Source organism: Telmatherina bonti, assembly GCF_933228915.1.
Source record: "Telmatherina bonti genome assembly, chromosome: 8".
Classification (NCBI taxonomy): Eukaryota; Metazoa; Chordata; class Actinopteri; order Atheriniformes; family Telmatherinidae; genus Telmatherina; species Telmatherina bonti.
Genome location: NC_136626.1, coordinates 458,640 through 480,818, shown reverse-complemented (window position 1 = coordinate 480,818; position 22,179 = coordinate 458,640). Strand labels below are relative to the sequence as shown.

The 22,179-nt window shown below is 42.4% G+C and overlaps 1 protein-coding gene across 2 annotated transcripts; it reads right to left on the bottom strand.

Moving 5' to 3' along the window:
- Positions 1 to 6,041: 6,041 nt before the first annotated feature.
- On the bottom strand, positions 6,042 to 13,022 carry stx6 (syntaxin 6). 2 transcript variants are annotated; one of them, XM_079245029.1, is made up of 8 exons: positions 12,805 to 13,022; positions 10,967 to 11,183; positions 10,798 to 10,881; positions 10,398 to 10,457; positions 10,190 to 10,318; positions 9,861 to 9,967; positions 7,204 to 7,298; positions 6,042 to 7,127 (listed from the first exon to the last, which is right to left on the bottom strand). In XM_079245029.1, the coding sequence occupies exons 1-8, from the start codon at positions 12,837 to 12,839 to the stop codon at positions 7,051 to 7,053; spliced, it is 804 nt and encodes a 267-aa protein (XP_079101155.1). In that variant the 5' UTR covers positions 12,840 to 13,022; the 3' UTR covers positions 6,042 to 7,050. The 2 variants fall into 2 exon arrangements, with proteins under 2 accessions (XP_079101155.1, XP_079101154.1); XM_079245028.1 differs by having other exon boundaries at positions 10,798 to 10,892; positions 11,014 to 11,183.
- Between the last annotated feature and the right edge of the window lie 9,157 nt (positions 13,023 to 22,179).

Genomic DNA, 22,179 nt, shown 5'->3' with positions numbered 1-22,179 from the left:
TTGAAACAGTTTTAAATTAAATAAACAAAACAAACGGTGAACAAAACCATAAACTTTAGTGTTTCCAGAAACCAGTTTAACCAGAACTGAACTGGTTTGATGTCACACCTGTTCTGTTAACTGATGATGTCACACCTGCTCTGTTAACTGATGATGTCACACCTGTTCGCTGATGATGTCACACCTGCTCTGTTAACTGATGATGTCACACCTGCTCTGTTAACTGATGATGTCACACCTGTTCTGTTAACTGATGATGTCACACCTGTTCTGTTAACTGATGATGTCACACCTGTTCGCTGATGATGTCACACCTGTTCTGTTAACTGATGATGTCACACCTGCTCTGTTAACTGATGATGTCACACCTGCTCTGTTAACTGATGATGTCACACCTGTTCGCTGATGATGTCACACCTGTACTGTTAACTGATGATGTCACACCTGTTCGCTGATGTCACACCTGTACTGTTAACTGATGATGTCACACCTGTTCTGTTAACTGATGATGTCACACCTGTTCGCTGATGATGTCACACCTGTTCTGTTAACTGATGATGTCACACCTGTTCTGTTAACTGATGATGTCACACCTGTTCGCTGATGATGTCACACCTGTTCTGTTAACTGATGATGTCACACCTGTTCGCTGATGATGTCACACCTGTTCGCTGATGATGTCACACCTGTTCTGTTAACTGATGATGTCACACCTGTACTGTTAACTGACAGACGTGAAGCTTGTTTGTAAAATGGAAACTTTTCTTTTGATCAATAAACCTCAGAAGCTTCTAGAAAGACGGCGTCGGTCCGACTTGAGGAAACTCAACACGTATGAAATGATCACATGTGGGATAAAAGGAGATCTACTGTCGGCTCATCATCATCCTCCTCTTCCTCCTGACCACCATTCAACTTCAGTTACATACATGTACCTGGATAGACCTGGTTCAGGTCTAGTTACATACATGTACCTGGATAGGCCTGGTTCAGGTCTAGTTACATACATGTACCTGGATAGACCTGGTTCAGGTCTAGTTACATACATGTACCTGGATAGAGCTGGTTCAGGTCTAGTTGCATACATGTACCTGGATAGGCCTGGTTCAGGTCTAGTTACATACATGTACCTGGATAGACCTGGTTCAGGTCTAGTTACATACATGTACCTGGATAGGCCTGGTTCAGGTCTAGTTACATACATGTACCTGGATAGGCCTGGTTCAGGTCTAGTTACATACATGTACCTGGATAGACCTGGTTCAGGTCTAATACATACATGTACCTGGATAGGCCTGGTTCAGGTCTAGTTACATACATGTACCTGGATAGACCTGGTTCAGGTCTAATACATACATGTACCTGGATAGACCTGGTTCAGGTCTAATACATACATGTACCTGGATAGACCTGGTTCAGGTCTAGTTACATACATGTACCTGGATAGGCCTGGTTCAGGTCTAGTTACATACATGTACCTGGATAGGCCTGGTTCAGGTCTAGTTACATACATGTACCTGGATAGGCCTGGTTCAGGTCTAGTTACATACATGTACCTGGATAGGCCTGGTTCAGGTCTAGTTACATACATGTACCTGGATAGGCCTGGTTCAGGTCTAGTTACATACATGTACCTGGATAGGCCTGGTTCAGGTCTAGTTACATACATGTACCTGGATAGGCCTGGTTCAGGTCTAGTTACATACATGTACCTGGATAGGCCTGGTTCAGGTCTAGTTACATACATGTACCTGGATAGGCCTGGTTCAGGTCTAGTTACATACATGTACCTGGATAGACCTGGTTCAGGTCTAGTTACATACATGTACCTGGATAGAGCTGGTTCAGGTCTAGTTACATACATGTACCTGGATAGAGCTGGTTCAGGTCTAGTTACATACATGTACCTGGATAGAGCTGGTTCAGGTCTAGTTACATACATGTACCTGGATAGAGCTGGTTCAGGTCTAGTTACATACATGTACCTGGATAGAGCTGGTTCAGGTCTAGTTACATACATGTACCTGGATAGAGCTGGTTCAGGTCTAGTTACATACATGTACCTGGATAGACCTGGTTCAGGTCTAGTTACATACATGTACCTGGATAGACCTGGTTCAGGTCTAGTTACATACATGTACCTGGATAGAGCTGGTTCAGGTCTAGTTACATACATGTACCTGGATAGAGCTGGTTCAGGTCTAGTTACATACATGTACCTGGATAGAGCTGGTTCAGGTCTAGTTACATACATGTACCTGGATAGAGCTGGTTCAGGTCTAGTTACATACATGTACCTGGATAGGCCTGGTTCAGGTCTAGTTACATACATGTACCTGGATAGGCCTGGTTCAGGTCTAGTTACATACATGTACCTGGATAGGCCTGGTTCAGGTCTAGTTACATACATGTACCTGGATAGACCTGGTTCAGATCTAGTTACATACATGTACCTGGATAGACCTGGTTCAGGTCTAGTTGCATACATGTACCTGGATAGACCTGGTTCAGGTCTAGTTACATACATGTACCTGGATAGACCTGGTTCAGGTCTAGTTACATACATGTACCTGGATAGGCCTGGTTCAGGTCTAGTTACATACATGTACCTGGATAGACCTGGTTCAGGTCTAGTTACATACATGTACCTGGATAGACCTGGTTCAGGTCTAGTTACATACATGTACCTGGATAGGCCTGGTTCAGGTCTAGTTACATACATGTACCTGGATAGACCTGGTTCAGGTCTAGTTACATACATGTACCTGGATAGGCCTGGTTCAGGTCTAGTTACATACATGTACCTGGATAGGCCTGGTTCAGGTCTAGTTACATACATGTACCTGGATAGACCTGGTTCAGGTCTAATACATACATGTACCTGGATAGGCCTGGTTCAGGTCTAGTTACATACATGTACCTGGATAGACCTGGTTCAGGTCTAATACATACATGTACCTGGATAGACCTGGTTCAGGTCTAGTTACATACATGTACCTGGATAGACCTGGTTCAGGTCTAGTTACATACATGTACCTGGATAGGCCTGGTTCAGGTCTAGTTACATACATGTACCTGGATAGGCCTGGTTCAGGTCTAGTTACATACATGTACCTGGATAGACCTGGTTCAGGTCTAGTTACATACATGTACCTGGATAGGCCTGGTTCAGGTCTAGTTACATACATGTACCTGGATAGGCCTGGTTCAGGTCTAGTTACATACATGTACCTGGATAGGCCTGGTTCAGGTCTAGTTACATACATGTACCTGGATAGGCCTGGTTCAGGTCTAGTTACATACATGTACCTGGATAGACCTGGTTCAGGTCTAGTTACATACATGTACCTGGATAGGCCTGGTTCAGGTCTAGTTACATACATGTACCTGGATAGACCTGGTTCAGATCTAGTTACATACATGTACCTGGATAGGCCTGGTTCAGGTCTAGTTACATACATGTACCTGGATAGACCTGGTTCAGGTCTAATACATACATGTACCTGGATAGGCCTGGTTCAGGTCTAGTTACATACATGTACCTGGATAGAGCTGGTTCAGGTCTAGTTACATACATGTACCTGGATAGGCCTGGTTCAGGTCTAGTTACATACATGTACCTGGATAGGCCTGGTTCAGGTCTAGTTACATACATGTACCTGGATAGACCTGGTTCAGGTCTAATACATACATGTACCTGGATAGGCCTGGTTCAGGTCTAGTTACATACATGTACCTGGATAGGCCTGGTTCAGGTCTAGTTACATACATGTACCTGGATAGGCCTGGTTCAGGTCTAGTTACATACATGTACCTGGATAGACCTGGTTCAGATCTAGTTACATACATGTACCTGGATAGGCCTGGTTCAGGTCTAGTTACATACATGTACCTGGATAGGCCTGGTTCAGGTCTAGTTACATACATGTACCTGGATAGGCCTGGTTCAGGTCTAGTTACATACATGTACCTGGATAGGCCTGGTTCAGGTCTAGTTACATACATGTACCTGGATAGGCCTGGTTCAGGTCTAGTTACATACATGTACCTGGATAGACCTGGTTCAGGTCTAGTTACATACATGTACCTGGATAGAGCTGGTTCAGGTCTAGTTACATACATGTACCTGGATAGGCCTGGTTCAGGTCTAGTTACATACATGTACCTGGATAGGCCTGGTTCAGGTCTAGTTACATACATGTACCTGGATAGACCTGGTTCAGGTCTTGTTACATACATGTACCTGGATAGAGCTGGTTCAGGTCTTGTTACATACATGTACCTGGATAGGCCTGGTTCAGGTCTAGTTACATACATGTACCTGGATAGACCTGGTTCAGGTCTAGTTACATACATGTACCTGGATAGACCTGGTTCAGGTCTAATACATACATGTACCTGGATAGACCTGGTTCAGGTCTTGTTACATACATGTACCTGGATAGACCTGGTTCAGGTCTAGTTACATACATGTACCTGGATAGACCTGGTTCAGGTCTAGTTACATACATGTACCTGGATAGACCTGGTTCAGGTCTAGTTACATACATGTACCTGGATAGGCCTGGTTCAGGTCTAGTTACATACATGTACCTGGATAGACCTGGTTCAGGTCTAGTTACATACATGTACCTGGATAGACCTGGTTCAGATCTAGTTACATACATGTACCTGGATAGACCTGGTTCAGGTCTAGTTACATACATGTACCTGGATAGACCTGGTTCAGGTCTAGTTACATACATGTACCTGGATAGACCTGGTTCAGGTCTAGTTACATACATGTACCTGGATAGACCTGGTTCAGGTCTAGTTACATACATGTACCTGGATAGACCTGGTTCAGGTCTAGTTACATACATGTACCTGGATAGGCCTGGTTCAGGTCTAGTTACATACATGTACCTGGATAGGCCTGGTTCAGGTCTAGTTACATACATGTACCTGGATAGACCTGGTTCAGGTCTAGTTACATACATGTACCTGGATAGAGCTGGTTCAGGTCTAGTTACATACATGTACCTGGATAGACCTGGTTCAGGTCTAGTTACATACATGTACCTGGATAGGCCTGGTTCAGGTCTAGTTACATACATGTACCTGGATAGACCTGGTTCAGGTCTAGTTACATACATGTACCTGGATAGAGCTGGTTCAGGTCTAGTTACATACATGTACCTGGATAGAGCTGGTTCAGGTCTAGTTACATACATGTACCTGGATAGACCTGGTTCAGGTCTAGTTACATACATGTACCTGGATAGAGCTGGTTCAGGTCTAGTTACATACATGTACCTGGATAGACCTGGTTCAGGTCTAGTTACATACATGTACCTGGATAGACCTGGTTCAGGTCTAGTTACATACATGTACCTGGATAGAGCTGGTTCAGGTCTAGTTACATACATGTACCTGGATAGAGCTGGTTCAGGTCTAGTTACATACATGTACCTGGATAGACCTGGTTCAGGTCTAGTTACATACATGTACCTGGATAGGCCTGGTTCAGGTCTAGTTACATACATGTACCTGGATAGACCTGGTTCAGGTCTTGTTACATACATGTACCTGGATAGACCTGGTTCAGGTCTAGTTACATACATGTACCTGGACAGACCTGGTTCAGGTCTAGTTACATACATGTACCTGGATAGACCTGGTTCAGGTCTAGTTACATACATGTACCTGGATAGACCTGGTTCAAGTCTAGTTACATACATGTACCTGGATAGACCTGGTTCAGGTCTAGTTACATACATGTACCTGGATAGACCTGGTTCAAGTCTAGTTACATACATGTACCTGGATAGACCTGGTTCAGGTCTTGTTACATACATGTACCTGGATAGGCCTGGTTCAGGTCTAGTTACATACATGTACCTGGATAGACCTGGTTCAGGTCTAGTTACATACATGTACCTGGATAGACCTGGTTCAGGTCTAGTTACATACATGTACCTGGATAGACCTGGTTCAGGTCTAGTTACATACATGTACCTGGATAGACCTGGTTCAGGTCTAGTTACATACATGTACCTGGATAGACCTGGTTCAGGTCCAGTAAAGTCCACAAGAGTTCACTAGGGTCCAGTAAAATCCACAAGAATCCACTAGGGTCCAGTACAGTCCACAAGAGTCCACTAGGGTCCAGTAAAGTCCACAAGAGTCCACTAGGGTCCAGTAAAATCCACAAGAATCCACTAGGGTCCAGTAAAGTCCACAAGAGTCCACTAGGTTCCAGTAAAGTCCACAAGAGTCCACTAGGGTCCAGTAAAGTCCACAAGAGTCCACTAGGGTCCAGTAAAATCCACAAGAATCCACTAGGGTCCAGTACAGTTCACAAGAGTCCACTAGGGTCCAGTACAGTCCACAAGAGTCCACTAGGGTCCAGTAAAGTTCACAAGAGTCCACTAGGTTCCAGTAAAGTCCACAAGAGTCCACTAGGGTCCAGTAAAGTCCACAAGAGTCCACTAGGGTCCAGTAAAGTTCACAAGAGTCCACTAGGTTCCAGTAAAGTCCACAAGAGTCCACTAGGGTCCAGTAAAATCCACAAGAATCCACTAGGGTCCAGTAAAGTTCACAAGAGTCCACTAGGGTCCATTGTGATGCAGTCCAACGCAGTTTGCAGTCCAGGTGAGTCCAATAGACACGGATTAAAGGTTCATTAAGACTTTAGTCAACAGACTGATACGCAGCATGTCCTCCATCTTCTTTACGTACACCATTTGGTCCGTTTTGGATGGATACCCTGATGACAGTAGTACCACCAGAAGCCATGGGGGGCAGCGTTGAGCTGGTGTGGAGACCAGAGGAAAAAGCTGTGATGCGTTTAAAATCCTGTCAGACGTCCTCCATCTTCCCCGTCTCCTCTTTCTACATATCTGCTGGACATTGTCTCAATCTTTGTTTCTGTCGGAGGTCAGAACTCTACCCTGCCCCCTGGTGGACGTCCAGGCTTGCTACCACGCTAACGTATAGAGACATACAGGTTTATATATGTAGAGGGAGCAGAATGAACCAGAAAACATGATGACGTGAGAAATGCTGCAGTCAGAGGACGAAGAAGAGGATGATGATGACCATCAGGATGGCAAGCAACACACCGATGGCGCACCACTGCCGCCGATCTGCAAAGAAATGATAATGAATAAATCAGTTTCAGACCCACCCCACAGCAGTGTCACGTGTTACTAGGCAGATTACCGCTGGTCATGTGAGACACTTTGGCCAGTTTCTTCATCACATTGTCCAGTCGGGAGTGAGTGTTGTCCATCTCATGGCTGAAGTCATCCAACATCCTGCAGGAAGGACAACATTCAGAACCAGGTTCCACTGCTAGAACCTGGTTCTACTGTCAACAAAACCCTGGTTCTACAGTTTAGAACTTGATTTAATGTAAACAGTCTTGCAGAACTTTGAACATAGCAACAAATCTGGAAGATAACTGGTTAATCAAATAAAAGCAAACAAAGAGAAAACAACCGTCTCCTCTGTTACGGATTCAGCTGGAAATATCCTCCATACATTTAGGGATTTCTATAAAACATTATATTCCTGAGAAACGGATCCATCAGACAACAGCATTGAGGAATTTCTCAGCTACCATCATCTTCCAAAGTTACAACAGGATCAGGAAATGGTTCTGGGTTCACCCACTTCAGTAGAGGAACTGCATGAAGCTTTAAAATACATGAAGCTCCAGGACCAGATGCTTCTTTAGCTGAATATTATAAAGAATATATCACATCCAGCCTGACGGCTGCCAACATAGACTTCTATCAGAAGCAGATCCACAAAGCTCCCAACACACGGCAGCTGTTCATGGCCTTTAACTGTCTTCTTTCTCCAGCAGCTGCTCAGCCTCCCGCCACGCTGACTGCAGACATGTTGGCTTCCTGTTTTACTGAGAAGGTTGCTACCATCAGGAATCACTTCTCTGAGCCTGACCAGCTCAGTCCACCACATCCAGCTAGTGGTGCCTCACTTTGCTCTTTCTGCCCTCTGAATGAGGACCAAGTCTCTAAACTTCTAGTCAACTCTAAAGCCACTATCTGTCCTCTGGATCCGGTCCCTACCGACATCCTGCAGAGCATTTTACCTCCAATCAATCTGCAGTGACCCATATTATCATCTCCTCTCTGGAATCCGCTGTCTTTCCCTCTGTCTTCCAGCAAGCTCGGGTCACCCCGCTGCTGAAGAAACCCACACTCAACCCAGTCCAGGTTGGAAACTACCGGCTGGTCCCACTGGTGCCGTTCATGTCCACACTACTGGAGCGGGTCGTCTTCACTCTCCCAGTTCCTCCATGATAGAAACCAGTTAGATCCACATCAGTCTGGCTTTAGGCGAGGCCATTCCACTGGAACTGCTCTCCTGTCGGTTACCGATTCCCTCCAGCTGGACCAGATCCACCGGTCAGTCCTGGTCCTGCTGGACCAGATCCACCGGTCAGTCCTGGTCCAGCTGGACCAGATCCACCGGTCAGTCCTGGTCCTGCTGGACCTGTCTGCTGCTTCTGACCCAGCCAACCATCAGGTTCTCCTCTCCACTCTCTGAGCTCGGCATCTCTGGATCTGTCCTCTCCTGGTCCACGTCCTACCCCTCAGGAAGATCCTTCAGAGTATCCTGGTGAGGAGAAGTGTCCAGATGACATGAAAACAGGGGAGCCTCAGGGATCGGTGCTCGGCCCTCTTCTCTTTCCACCATACACCTCCTCACTTGGTGCAGTTAGAAGCTCTCATGTCTTCTCCTACCACTGCTATGCAGATGACACTCAGCTTTTCCTCTCCTTCCCACCAGACGACACAATGTTTCACTGAGAATATCAGCTTGTCTTGCTGATATCTCTGCATGGATGAAGGATCGCCACCTTCAGCTCCATCTGTCCAAGACAGACCTCATTGTCTGTCCAGCCGATCCTTCCTTACCTCTGCAGATACGTGTGAAGCTCCACTCTGTCACACTTGTTCCTACGTCTGCTGCCTGGAATCTGGGTGTCATGGTGGATGACCAGCTGACCTTTAAGGTCCATGTTGCCTCGGTTGCCCGTACCTGACGACATGCTCTCTACAACATCAAGAGAATCAGACGTACCTGACAGAACACACGACTCAGCTTCTGGTTCAGGTTCTGGTCATCTCACACATTGATTACTGCAGTTCCCTACTGGCAGGTCTGCCTGCATGCTGGTTAAACTTCTGCAGATGATCCAGAACCAGCAGCACGTCTGGTTTTCAACCAACCCAAACTGGTTCATGTCACTCCGCTGCTAATCGCTCTTCACTGGTTTACAAAACAACAAGTCAAACGTCTCCCGTCTACCTTCACTCCTTAATCCAGACCTACGACCTGCTGAACTCTGTCCGCTCTGCAGATTCCTGATCTGCTTTAAGCTGCAGACTCAAGCAGCATGTTGAAGAAGACGATGATGTGGAACATGGTCTTCGGCGCAGCTTATTCATGGCAGAGTTAAACTATGCGTGGAAAGGCCCCAAACCCTCTACCAGACAGGTAGGTTGGGCTGTTTGGGGAATGGGGAGGCAGACCAGGTGGGCATGGGAGGGGTGGTGTCCTGTACCATCTGGCATGGCTGTGGAGGGGATGCACAGGTGATATTGGGTAAAAGTGGGTTTCTATTATTATAAATGATTAGTTTTTTATTACCTGTGGGCCAGTGAGTGCTGGAATGGGCTCCAGCTTCCTGCAACCCTGAATTGACGTGTTAAAGTTCTCTTTAAATAAAGTTGGGTAAAACCAAGTTTTACTGTCAACGGAACTAGTTTTATTGTTAGAATCTGGCTCGACTGCCAGTAGAACCGGATTTTTCTGCCAGATCTCGGTTCTACGGAGTTGGATCTTACACGGCTTGTTCATCCAGCTCCATGCCAATCTGCTCCGACATGTTCTTCAGGACTCCTATGGTTCCAGAAACCAGTTCTAGCTGTTCCTCCTGCTGCTCAGCGATCAGCTGGAAAAGAAAGACCAATGAGCGGTTGAGTGGCGTCCAGAAACCGGTTCCAGCAGGTTTACTCATTCTAGTCCAACGAGACCCACAGTCCGACAGATGTTCCATGTTTCCTGCTGCAACAGACCAGATGGGCTGTTAGATCCTTTTAATCTGGTCCAGGAAACATGGAAAACCTGCGGGGTTGTGGGTCTTGAAGAATCTGAAGCTGAACGGGTTTTTCACCTGCTGCTGGACTTGCTGTTCCTCTATGAACTGAGAGTTAGCGCTCTGCAGCTGGTGGTCCAATCGGCCATATTTGACTGGACCAGGCTGCCAGATGGGCCCCTGAGAACCTTGTTCACCGAGCAGAACCTGAAGATCAGAAGAAGATGTCAAAGAGCAAACCAGAACCTCTGACCAGGACTGATACAGTATCCAGGTGAGCAGGTACCTGTCTGTTCTTCCTGTCGTCGCTGGCAACGCTCGGACTAGACATCCGTTCCTTCATTTCCTTCAGAACAAAGACCGGCGCTTAGCAGACCAGTCTTTACGCAGCCTTTAACATGACCACCACTCAGCACACATACTTGCTCTGTCTTGAACGTTTGTAGGTACACAACATTTATTCAGAACAGCGAGAGGACACTACCCGATCAGGTAGGTCACATGATCACAACCAGCGCGCCATCACAAAACCAGAACACATTCTTAGTGGCATTATAGAAAAAAAATTAAATGAGAGCACATGGCAGTACCAGTGGTTACCAGAGGAACACGGAGACCATCAGAGTCTTGATCATGTGACTGCTGCTGGGAATACATGAGGTCAGCGCTCACACAGGTGTGTTTACCTTGACTGTGGTCCTGGTGTTGGTGATGAAGAGTTTCCTCTTGGAAAGCTCGGCTGCGTCCAGGTTGAATTTCTTTGGGTTGGACTCCACGATGCGTTCACGGACCATTAAGAAAGACGCTTACCTTTAAATCGACTTTTACCGCCTGCATGAGTCACCAGAACATCACCTGCCACCTGGCTGTGGTCATGTGACTTCCGTTCTTAAAAAGGATATTGATGGTCTCTTCCAGGTCCTCCAGATCCCACTCGATGGAGCGCAGACTATTCCTCAGCTCATTGGTTGTCCAGTCCATTTCCTCCCTGGAGGCTCCGCCCCTTTCCTGCAGAAGCTGCTTCCATCTCTGATGGAGGCTCTGAGCCGCGTTCACGGCCTTCTGGACCTCCCTGAAGACCAGAACCAGGTCTAAGTACCACACATGCACCTGAGATAACCTGGTATAGGACCAGTAAAGGACTGGTAAAAGACCAGTACAAAACCAGTACAGAATGTAACCATGGAAACGAACAGCAACATTTAGACATTTCTTTGCAGTAAAGCCTGTGTTAACCAGCTAACTGGTTAGTTATCAGAAACATTAGTTTATGTAGTTAAACTAAGTCATACTAAAGGGTTTCTGTTATCATTAGTTTAATTTGTTATTTATCATTGGTTTAACGGGTTATTTATCATTAGTTTAACTGGTTATTTATCATTGGTTTAACTGGTTATTTATCATTGGTTTAACGGGTTATTTATCATTAGTTTAACTGGTTATTTATCATTAGTTTAACTGGTTATTTATCATTGGTTTAACGGGTTATTTATCATTAGTTTAACTGGTTATTTATCATTGGTTTAACTGGTTATTTATCATTGGTTTAACTGGTTATTTATCATTGGTTTAACGGGTTATTTATCATTAGTTTAACTGGTTATTTATCATTAGTTTAACTGGTTATTTATCATTGGTTTAACTGGTTATTTATCATTGGTTTAACTGGTTATTTATCATTAGTTTAACTGGTTATTTATCATTAGTTTAACGGGTTATTTATCATTAGTTTAACTGGTTATTTATCATTAGTTTAACTGGTTATTTATCATTGGTTTAACGGGTTATTTATCATTGGTTTAACTGGTTATTTATCATTAGTTTAACTGGTTATTTATCATTAGTTTAACTGGTTATTTATCATTGGTTTAACGGGTTATTTATCATTAGTTTAACTGGTTATTTATCATTAGTTTAACTGGTTATTTATCGTTGGTTTAACGGGTTATTTATCATTAGCTTAACTGGTTATTTATCATTAGTTTAACGGGTTATTTATCATTGGTTTAACGGGTTATTTATCATTAGTTTAACTGGTTATTTATCATTGGTTTAACTGGTTATTTATCATTGGTTTAACGGGTTATTTATCATTAGTTTAACTGGTTATTTATCATTAGTTTAACTGGTTATTTATCATTGGTTTAACGGGTTATTTATCATTAGTTTAACTGGTTATTTATCATTGGTTTAACGGGTTATTTATCATTAGTTTAACTGGTTATTTATCATTAGTTTAACTGGTTATTTATCATTGGTTTAACGGGTTATTTATCATTAGTTTAACTGGTTATTTATCATTAGTTTAACTGGTTATTTATCATTGGTTTAACTGGTTATTTATCATTGGTTTAACGGGTTATTTATCATTAGTTTAACTGGTTATTTATCATTAGTTTAACTGGTTATTTATCATTGGTTTAACGGGTTATTTATCATTAGCTTAACTGGTTATTTATCATTGGTTTAACGGGTTATTTATCATTAGTTTAACTGGTTATTTATCATTAGTTTAACTGGTTATTTATCATTGGTTTAACGGGTTATTTATCATTAGTTTAACTGGTTATTTATCATTAGTTTAACGGGTTATTTAAGTTAGGTTAACTGGTTATTCTGATAATCGCAGCTAAATCGGAGAATGATGTGGAATTGTTGTTAGCTTGCTTAGCATTTCTAGCAGCATCTCTCACCCTTTCACAACGAAGAACGGGTCTTCCATGGACATCTTCCCGGGCCTTGGTCAGTCCATCCCTCAGAGTCTGGACTAAAGTCTGGGTCTGGGAGTCTGGACTTAAGTCTGGGAGTCTGGACTAAAGTCTGGGTCTGGGAGTCTGGACTAAAGTCTGGGAGTCTGGACTAAAGTCTGGGTCTGGTCCCCGAAGCCGAAGCTCTGCAGTGAAACGTCTTCGTTTACATGTAGCACCGGAAACCACCCGGTGACGTCACAAGCTTCTTCTTCTGTTGTTTTCATTGGCAGTCGGCAAACACATAGACACAATACACTTAGACATCATACATACAGACACCATACACATAGACATCATACACATAAACACCATACACATAGACACCATACACATAGACATCATACACATAGACACAATACACATAGACATCATACACATAAACACCATACACATAGACACCATACACATAGACACCATACACATAGACACCATACACATAGACACCATACACATAGACATCATACACATAGACACAATACACATAGACATCATACACATAAACACCATACACATAGACATCATACACATAGACACAATACACTTAGACATCATACACACAGACACCATACACATAGACATCATACACATAAACACCATACACATAGACACCATACACATAGACATCATACACATAGACACAATACACATAGACATCATACACATAAACACCATACACATAGACACCATACACATAGATATCATACACTTAGACATCATACACATAGACATCATACACATAAACACCATACACATAGACACCATACACATAGATATCATACACTTAGACATCATACACATAGACATCATACACATAAACACCATACACATAGACACCATACACATAGATATCATACACTTAGACATCATACACATAGACATCATACACATAGACACCATACACATAGATATCATACACTTAGACATCATACACATAGATATCATACACATAGACACAATACACTTAGACATCATACACATAGACACCATACACATAGACATCATACACATAGACATCATACACAAACACCATACACATAGACATCATACACATAGACACAATACACATAGACATCATACAGATAGACACAATACACTTAGACATCATACACATAGACATCATACACATAGACACAATACACTTAGACATCATACACGCAGACATCATACACATAGACATCATACACATAGACACAATACACATAGACATCATACATACAGACACCATACACATAGACATCATACACATAGACATGATACACATAGACACAATACACTTAGACATCATACACATAGACATCATACACATAGACACAATACACTTAGACATCATACACATAGACATCATACACATAGACACAATACACTTAGACATCATACACTTAGACATCATACACATAGACATCATACACATAAACACCATACACATAAACACCATACACATAGACATCATACACATAGACACAATACACATAGACATCATACACATAAACACCATACACATAGACACAATACACGTAGACATCATACACATAGACACAATACACATAGACATCATACACATAGACACAATACACTTAGACATCATACACATAGACACCATACACATAGACATCATACACATAGACATCATACACTTAGACATCATACACATAGACACCATACACATAGACATTATACACATAGACATCATACACATAGACACAATACACTTAGACATCATACACGCAGACATCATACACATAGACATCATACACATAGACACAATACACATAGACATCATACACATAGACACAATACACACAGAAATCATACACATAGACATCATACACATAGACACAATACACACAGAAATCATACACATAGACATCATACACATAGACACAATACACACAGAAATCATACACATAGACATCATACACATAGACACAATACACATAGACATCATACACATAGACAAAATACACAGACATCATACACATAGATATCATGCACATAGACATCATACAGACATCATACACATAGATATCATACACATAGACATCATACACATAGACATCATACACATAGATATCATACACAGACATCATACACATAGATATCATACACATAGACATCATACAGACATCATACACATAGATATCATACACATAGACATCATACACATAGACATCATACACATAGATATCATACACAGACATCATACACATAGATATCATACACACAGACATCATACACATAGACACCATACACATAGACATCATACACATAGACATCATACACATAGACATCATACACGTAGACACCATACACGTAGACATCATACACGTAGACATCATACACATAGACATCATACACATAGACACAATACACTTAGACATCATACATACAGACACCATACACATAGACATCATACACATAGACACAATACACTTAGACATCATACACATAGACACCATACACGTAGACATCATACACATAGACATCATACACATAGACACAATACACTTAGACATCATACACATAGACATCATACACATAGACACAATACACTTAGACATCATACACATAGACACCATACACATAGACATCATGCACATAGACACAATACACTTAGACATCATACATACAGACACCATACACATAGACATCATACACATAGACACAATACACTTAGACATCATACACATAGACACCATACACATAGACATCATACACATAAACACCATACACATAGACACCATACACATAGACATCATACACATAGACATCATACACATAGATATCATACACAGACATCATACACATAGATATCATACACATAGACATCATACACATAGACACCATACACATAAACATCATACACATAAACATAATAAACATCATACACATAGACATCAAATTCATAGACACAATACACATAGACATCATACACATAGACATCATACACAAAGATATCATGCACATAAACATCATAGACATCATACACATAGACATACACATAGACATATACATAGACATCATACACATAGACATCAAATTCATAGACATCATGCACATATACATCATACACATAGACATCAAATTCATAGACATCATGCACATATACATCATACACATAAACATAATAGACATCATACACATAGACATCATACACATAGGCATATATATAGACATCATACACATAGATATACACATAGACATACAGATAAACAACATATACAGACATACACATAGACGTCATACACATAGATATACACTTAGACATCATACACAGATATCATACACATTGACATAATATACAGACATCATGCACATAAACATCATCATCATCAACCAGCGATAGCTTGTCGCGTTGAGTTTAGCAGAAGTGAGCAGGTAGGTAAGGGGATTACTGTCGGTGACGACGGTGAAACTCGTCCCGTTGAGATAGTCGTTGAACTTCTCTGTTACAGCCCACTTCAAGGCTAAAAATTCCAGTTTGTGTGCTGGATACCTGGACTCGCTTCGGGACATGCCCCGGCTGGCATAGGCGATGACTCTGATGGCCTTCCTGTTCCTGGTACAGTACAGCACCTAGCCCGGTGGAACTGGCGTCGGTGTGTAGCAGGTAAGGCTTCTGAGGGTTGGCAAAGGCAAGGGCTGGAGCTGAGGTAAGTTTCTCTTTTATTGATTCAAATGCATGTTGACAGGCAGATGTCCAGCGACCACCAAATGGCTCTTTCGGATTGAGATATTCTTCAGGCTTGACCAAAGGCTTCAACCTTTTTTGTGATGGTGGATATCCGGAGGTGAGTTCATGGAGAGGTTTCACGATTGTTGAGTAATCTTTAACAAATCTTCTGTAGTATCCGGCAAAACCGAGGAATGACCGGAGTTCTTTGAGTGTCTTGGGAGGAGGCCAGGATCTCAGGGCTTCAATTTTGGCAGGATCTGTTTCAACGCTGTTCTTCGAGACTACATGTCCCAGGTAACGTACGGAGGTTTGAAAGAAAGTGCATTTCTCCACCGAGAGTTTCAATCCAAAGTCTTTTGGACGATTCAGGACTCTCATCAATCTCTCCTCATGCTCCTCCAAAGTTGGTGCGAAGACAATGAGGTCGTCTATAAATACAAGCACTTCTTTCAGGTTCATCTCTCCGACACATTTCTCCATCAAGCGTTGAAACGTTGAAGGCGCATTGGTGACTCCTTGGGGTAGGCGATTAAACTCCCAAAAGCCGAGGGGGCACACAAAGGCAGTTTTCGCTTTGTCCTTCTCATCCATTTCGATTTGGTAGTATCCTGATTTTAAATCCAATACAGAAAACCACTGAGATCCGGTGAGTGCTGTGAAGGTGTCCTCGAGTTTGGGTAAAGCATATGCATCCTTGATTGTCTGTAAATTAAGCTTCCTGTAGTCAATACAGAGCCTGACGCTGCCGTTCTTTTTCCTGACGACCACGATAGGTGAGGCGAAAGGAGACTTGGATTCTCGAATCACGCCGGACTCGAGCAATTCCTGGAGATGTTGTCATACGGCATCCACATCTTGGGGATGGATAGGTCGCGGTCTATGTTTGAACGGTGTTGGGTCCAGGAGCTTAATTTGGTGCTTTACCTTATCTGTTCTGCCAAAGTCCAACTCGTGCTTTGCAAAGACTTCTGGGATGCTGTTTAGCCTTGCAATGATCCTGTCTTTCCATTCAGGGGTGATGGGTGAGTTTTCAAAGTTGTAGTTGAACAACGGTTCAGATGAGACAGATGGCATGGACTTTGGAGAGGCCTGTGCAGCACAGGAGACAGACTGGAAGGCACTGATTTCAGCCAACATAGCTCGAGGAGGTAAGTACAGGTCATGATCTGATTCATTCTTTACGGGTACTGGAAGGAGATTTGGATGCTGACAAGTGAAATCGACGAGGCAAGACTGCACCATAAGTCCGCCAGGTAAGTGGAAAGTTGTGGGCTGTTCAATGATCACTGCTTTTTCACTTTGTAGGGAATGTGCAACTGCAATGCCTTCAAGAAGAATGGTTTCTCCAGCAGGAATGAGTTGTGGAGTGAGGCTGTTCAATCGGACAAATCCATGGTGTTCCTCACTGCTCATGATGCGCCTGTGCTCCAGTACTTTTTGGACAGCACGATAGCCATAGGGAACAGGATGGAAATCAGGCTTCTGCTCGCTGGACAGGGCGTACACAGAATCCAAGGTGTGCCCACCAGGATGAATGGCGGGTGGATCTTGAGGTCTGGCACCACCAGAGCCAATGTGGCTACATCTATCGGCACGCCCAGGAAGTCAGGTGGAAAGGTGACATCAAGATGGACATAGCCCAGGTAAGGCACGGCTTGCCCGTTTGCCCCTTCGACTTCGAGGATGTCACCCAGAGGGTGAAGTGCATGATCCGACAGATAAGCTCTGAAAAATGACTCTGGTATAGTGGTTACTTGTGAGCCTGTGTCCAGTAAACAGTTGATTGGTGTTCCATTGATGATTATCTGAGCAGTGCATTTTGTTCCAACCAGTCCTTTTGGCAGTGAGTTGAAGTGCTTATGATCTTTTTGATTGGGACATTGATTTGTGGTAGCCTCTGCTTGTCCCTCAGTAGAGGCTGAATTCAGTTTGACTGGTGATTATTGTTCACATCCCACTGTGCTTGTCTTTCTTGCAGGCGAGTCTTTTTCTGCTTTACCAGTGCTGTATTTGCTGGCTGGGTGCAGGAGGTAGCGATGTGCCCATCCTCTCCACATTTAAAGCACAAACCGGCTCAAGGTCTGGTGCTCTGTGAGTTGCCATATTGAGACTGAGGTGTGGAGGTTCTATTGCGGGGGTTTGTCTTCACAGGGGTGCTTGTGGTTTTGGCTAGAAGTGCCGACATTTGCTGCTGCAACTTCTTTACTTGTTCTTTTAGTTCATCGATGGAAGAAGTGTTGCTGTCAGTGTGGCCGCAGGAAGAGCAGGTTTGAGAGTGGAGTACAGCTTGCTGCTTGAAGGAGCCCATATGCTTTTTCATTAAGCTCTCCTTTGCCAACTGTCGGTCTTCCTCTGTCCGCACGAGAAGAAGCAGCTCGGCGAATGATGGGGGATTCTGTCTGTTTTGTTCAAGATCAAGTTTCATAATTATGCCATTGTCCCAGCACCCTCTGCAGAACTGTCTCAGTAAGTGCTTGTTAACGTCTGCTGCTGCAACTCCGCCTCTCTGTACAACAGTATTTAATGACTTTAGCAGTCGTTGAAGGTAACTGGAAGGTTTTTCGCCAGGATCCTGTAGAGTGTTGAGAAACTGTGCGAATAGTTCTTCCCCATCCTGTACGGTGGAGTAGGCGGAGCCCAGTACTCGTAAATAGATTGTAGGTGAGGTGTCCACTGGCAAGCCCTTCACCACATCTGCAGCAGGGGACAACAAGCTTTCCAGTATTTTCCTTGTGATTTGAATTGGAGGTAAGTTTACATCTGCCAATAACAGTTCAATGTGTGCTCTCCATGTGTCGTAGTCGCTTTCTTTTTCAGGCTTAGGTGTTTTTCCAGAGAATGGACGGAGTCTCAAGGTGGGTATCGAGTGTGTGGTAAGTTCTTCTGTTCTTACAATGTGTTCCACAACAACCTTTTTAATTTCAGGTGGATTTAATTGAGAATGGGTGAGAGAGAGTCGTTGAGATGGGAACAGTGGTCCCTGTGGTCAGATCGGGAACTGCCTGATGCAGTGTGTGTGTCTGTTGTTGAGCTGTTGCTCCAGCTAGCCCCTCCTGCTGGCCAGGCAAGGAGGATGCTGCTGAGCTCACAGTGGGCATCGAAGTGGCCCCTGGTTCATTTTGACCACTAGGTGTCTCTCCCTCCATAGTTTCCAAGTGTTCATTTATTTGAAAAAGCAAACCTTGTAAAACAGTTTCAAACTTTTGACCACTCCGTCTTGCTATATGTTTCAGTTCTTTCATGTAGTCAGGAGCTGATGGAACCATGACTGGGACTGTGCTTTCAATTTTTGGTTTTTCAATTTCAGGTACTGTAACGCAATATTTTAGTTCAGGGTAATTCTCTGAGATATGCGTGTACGGCAGTATTTTCTTTAGCTCCGCAAAAGCAGAATTGCATTGATACTCAATGATCAGGTTTTTGTACATCGGGCTTTTTTCATCATCAATAAATACTTTTTTAAATTTACCATATTGTTTCAAGATATTAAGAATTTCACCATCTATTTCAGTGTTAGTTACACCAGAAACAATGACACTCTTTGTGATATCAACCCCAGAATTTTAAAATAACTCCATAATTTCACTGGACCAAATATAACAATTTTCACTCAGAATAAATAAATAAAAAATCAATATTCATTCATGAACCAAGCTCCTGGCTAGCTCACCAAATGTAACGCTTAAATTAAATTAAGAGTGTTGGGACTAAGTATTGCAATGGATGGAATGGGTGAACAGAAGACCAGATTCGCTATGGGAGCTTGTGTGGTGAATGAATGAAGACAGGAGGCAGGAAGATTAAAGTTAAGGATAATTGTATTGCATTAAAAAACTAAATAAGGCACAGTTAAATTATATTTGTAAACAGGACAACCAAGAAATGAGACACACAAAAAAAAAACACTTTCAAGAAACCTTTTTTTCAAGCTTTTTTCCCCAGTTCAGTTCAGTTGTACCCAAAAGGATTTTTTCCCTTTTGGATTTTTGTTCAGTCTTCTTATTACGATCCTGGTAGGAAGACGCAAAAGTTCAGTTTTATTTACGATCCTTGAGGGAAACGCAGAGTCCAGTTTTTAGTTACGATCCTTGGAGGAACCGCAAAGTTCATTTTATCAAAACTAAAGGTGTCCGGAGTTCGGAGAAAAAACATCAAAACAAAAAAAAAAAAAAAAAAGTCCTACCAAATCCAGCTCACCACCTCTTGAAGAGGATTCTGGGGGGGTGGTAAAAACCTGACCATTGAGTTTGAAAAGCTTTGGTTTAGTTTTCAGGGAGTTCTGGCGGAGTTTGTGGAGTCATCCAGCACACGAGTCCAGCCGTGGAGCAGGGCAATGGTGACAGGATGTTAGTGAGGCCGCAGCCATTTTTATGATAGCGCCACTTGTGGCAGGGCACGTGATTGCGGCGGGGAGCAGTGAAAAACTCCCAGATTATTTGGAGACATGGGTTACATCATACACATAGACATCATAGACACAATACACATACACATAATACACATAGATATCATACACATAGACATTATAGACATCATAAACATAGACATACACATAGACATAATATACACAGACATGGACATAAACATCATAGACATCATACACAGACACATAATACACATAGATATCATACACATAGACATTATAGACATCATAAACATAGACATACACATAGACATAATATACACAGACATGGACATAAACATCATAGACATCATACACAGACACATAATACACATAGACATCATAGACATACACATCATAGACATCATACACATAGATATCATACACATAGACAATATACATGGACATACACATAGATATCATATATATAGACATCATACACAGTTATACACATAGACATCGTACACATAGATATACACAGACAGCATATACATAGACATATACACAGACACCATACACATAGACATAAACATATGATGCTGGCTCTATGGGGTTCCGTTTGTGTAAAAAAAAAAGTACATGTAATATGTGTACATGTTGTTGGTTTATGTTGTTCCAATGTGTCTTTTGTACATGTCTACGGCCTAATGTTTTTGACAAGTGTTGTTGCTTTTTGTATGTGTCAATATTGCGTATGTACATGTTGTATATGTACATGTTGTACATGTACATGTTGTATATGTACATATACAACATGTACATGTTGTACATGTACATGTTGTATATGTACATATACAACATGTACATGTTGTATATGTACATGTTGTATATGTACATGTATCTGTTGCATATGTATTTATTGCACATATAAATGTTGGATGATGTAAATGTTGTACATGTATGTTGTTGCATTTGGGTTTGCTGCATATGTAGACTTCGTATTTCGCTGCACGTCTTTACCTTCTGATTGGCTAATGTCGTTGCTTTCTGTTGTTGGTCAATGCTGTTGGTTTATGTCGTTGGTCTCTGCCGTTGTTGCCTTTGTCACAAATAAATGCTGAAATAGGCCATGTCTGGTCTAAGTGTTTATTAGACATTACAAAAATGTTAGAATTTTAAGAAATACATATTTTAAAAAGCTTGCAAAATATTTCTATTATAGCATTTTTTTTTTTCCCTTCAGGCAGTAATTCGGACGGCAAAGGGGCCCTAGTGCAAATAGCACCGGGATAATGATGCTGGC

Coding starts and splice junctions, on each gene's coding strand:
- stx6 (XM_079245029.1), bottom strand. CDS start 12,839: ATGTCCATGGAAGACCCGTTCTTCGTTGTGAAAGG. Junction 11,184..12,804: donor CCGTTCTTCGTTGTGAAAGG/GTGAGAGATGCT, acceptor TCTGGTCTTCAG/GGAGGTCCAGAAGGCCGTGA. Junction 10,882..10,966: donor TGACCACAGCCAGGTGGCAG/GTGATGTTCTGG, acceptor CGCATCGTGGAG/TCCAACCCAAAGAAATTCAA.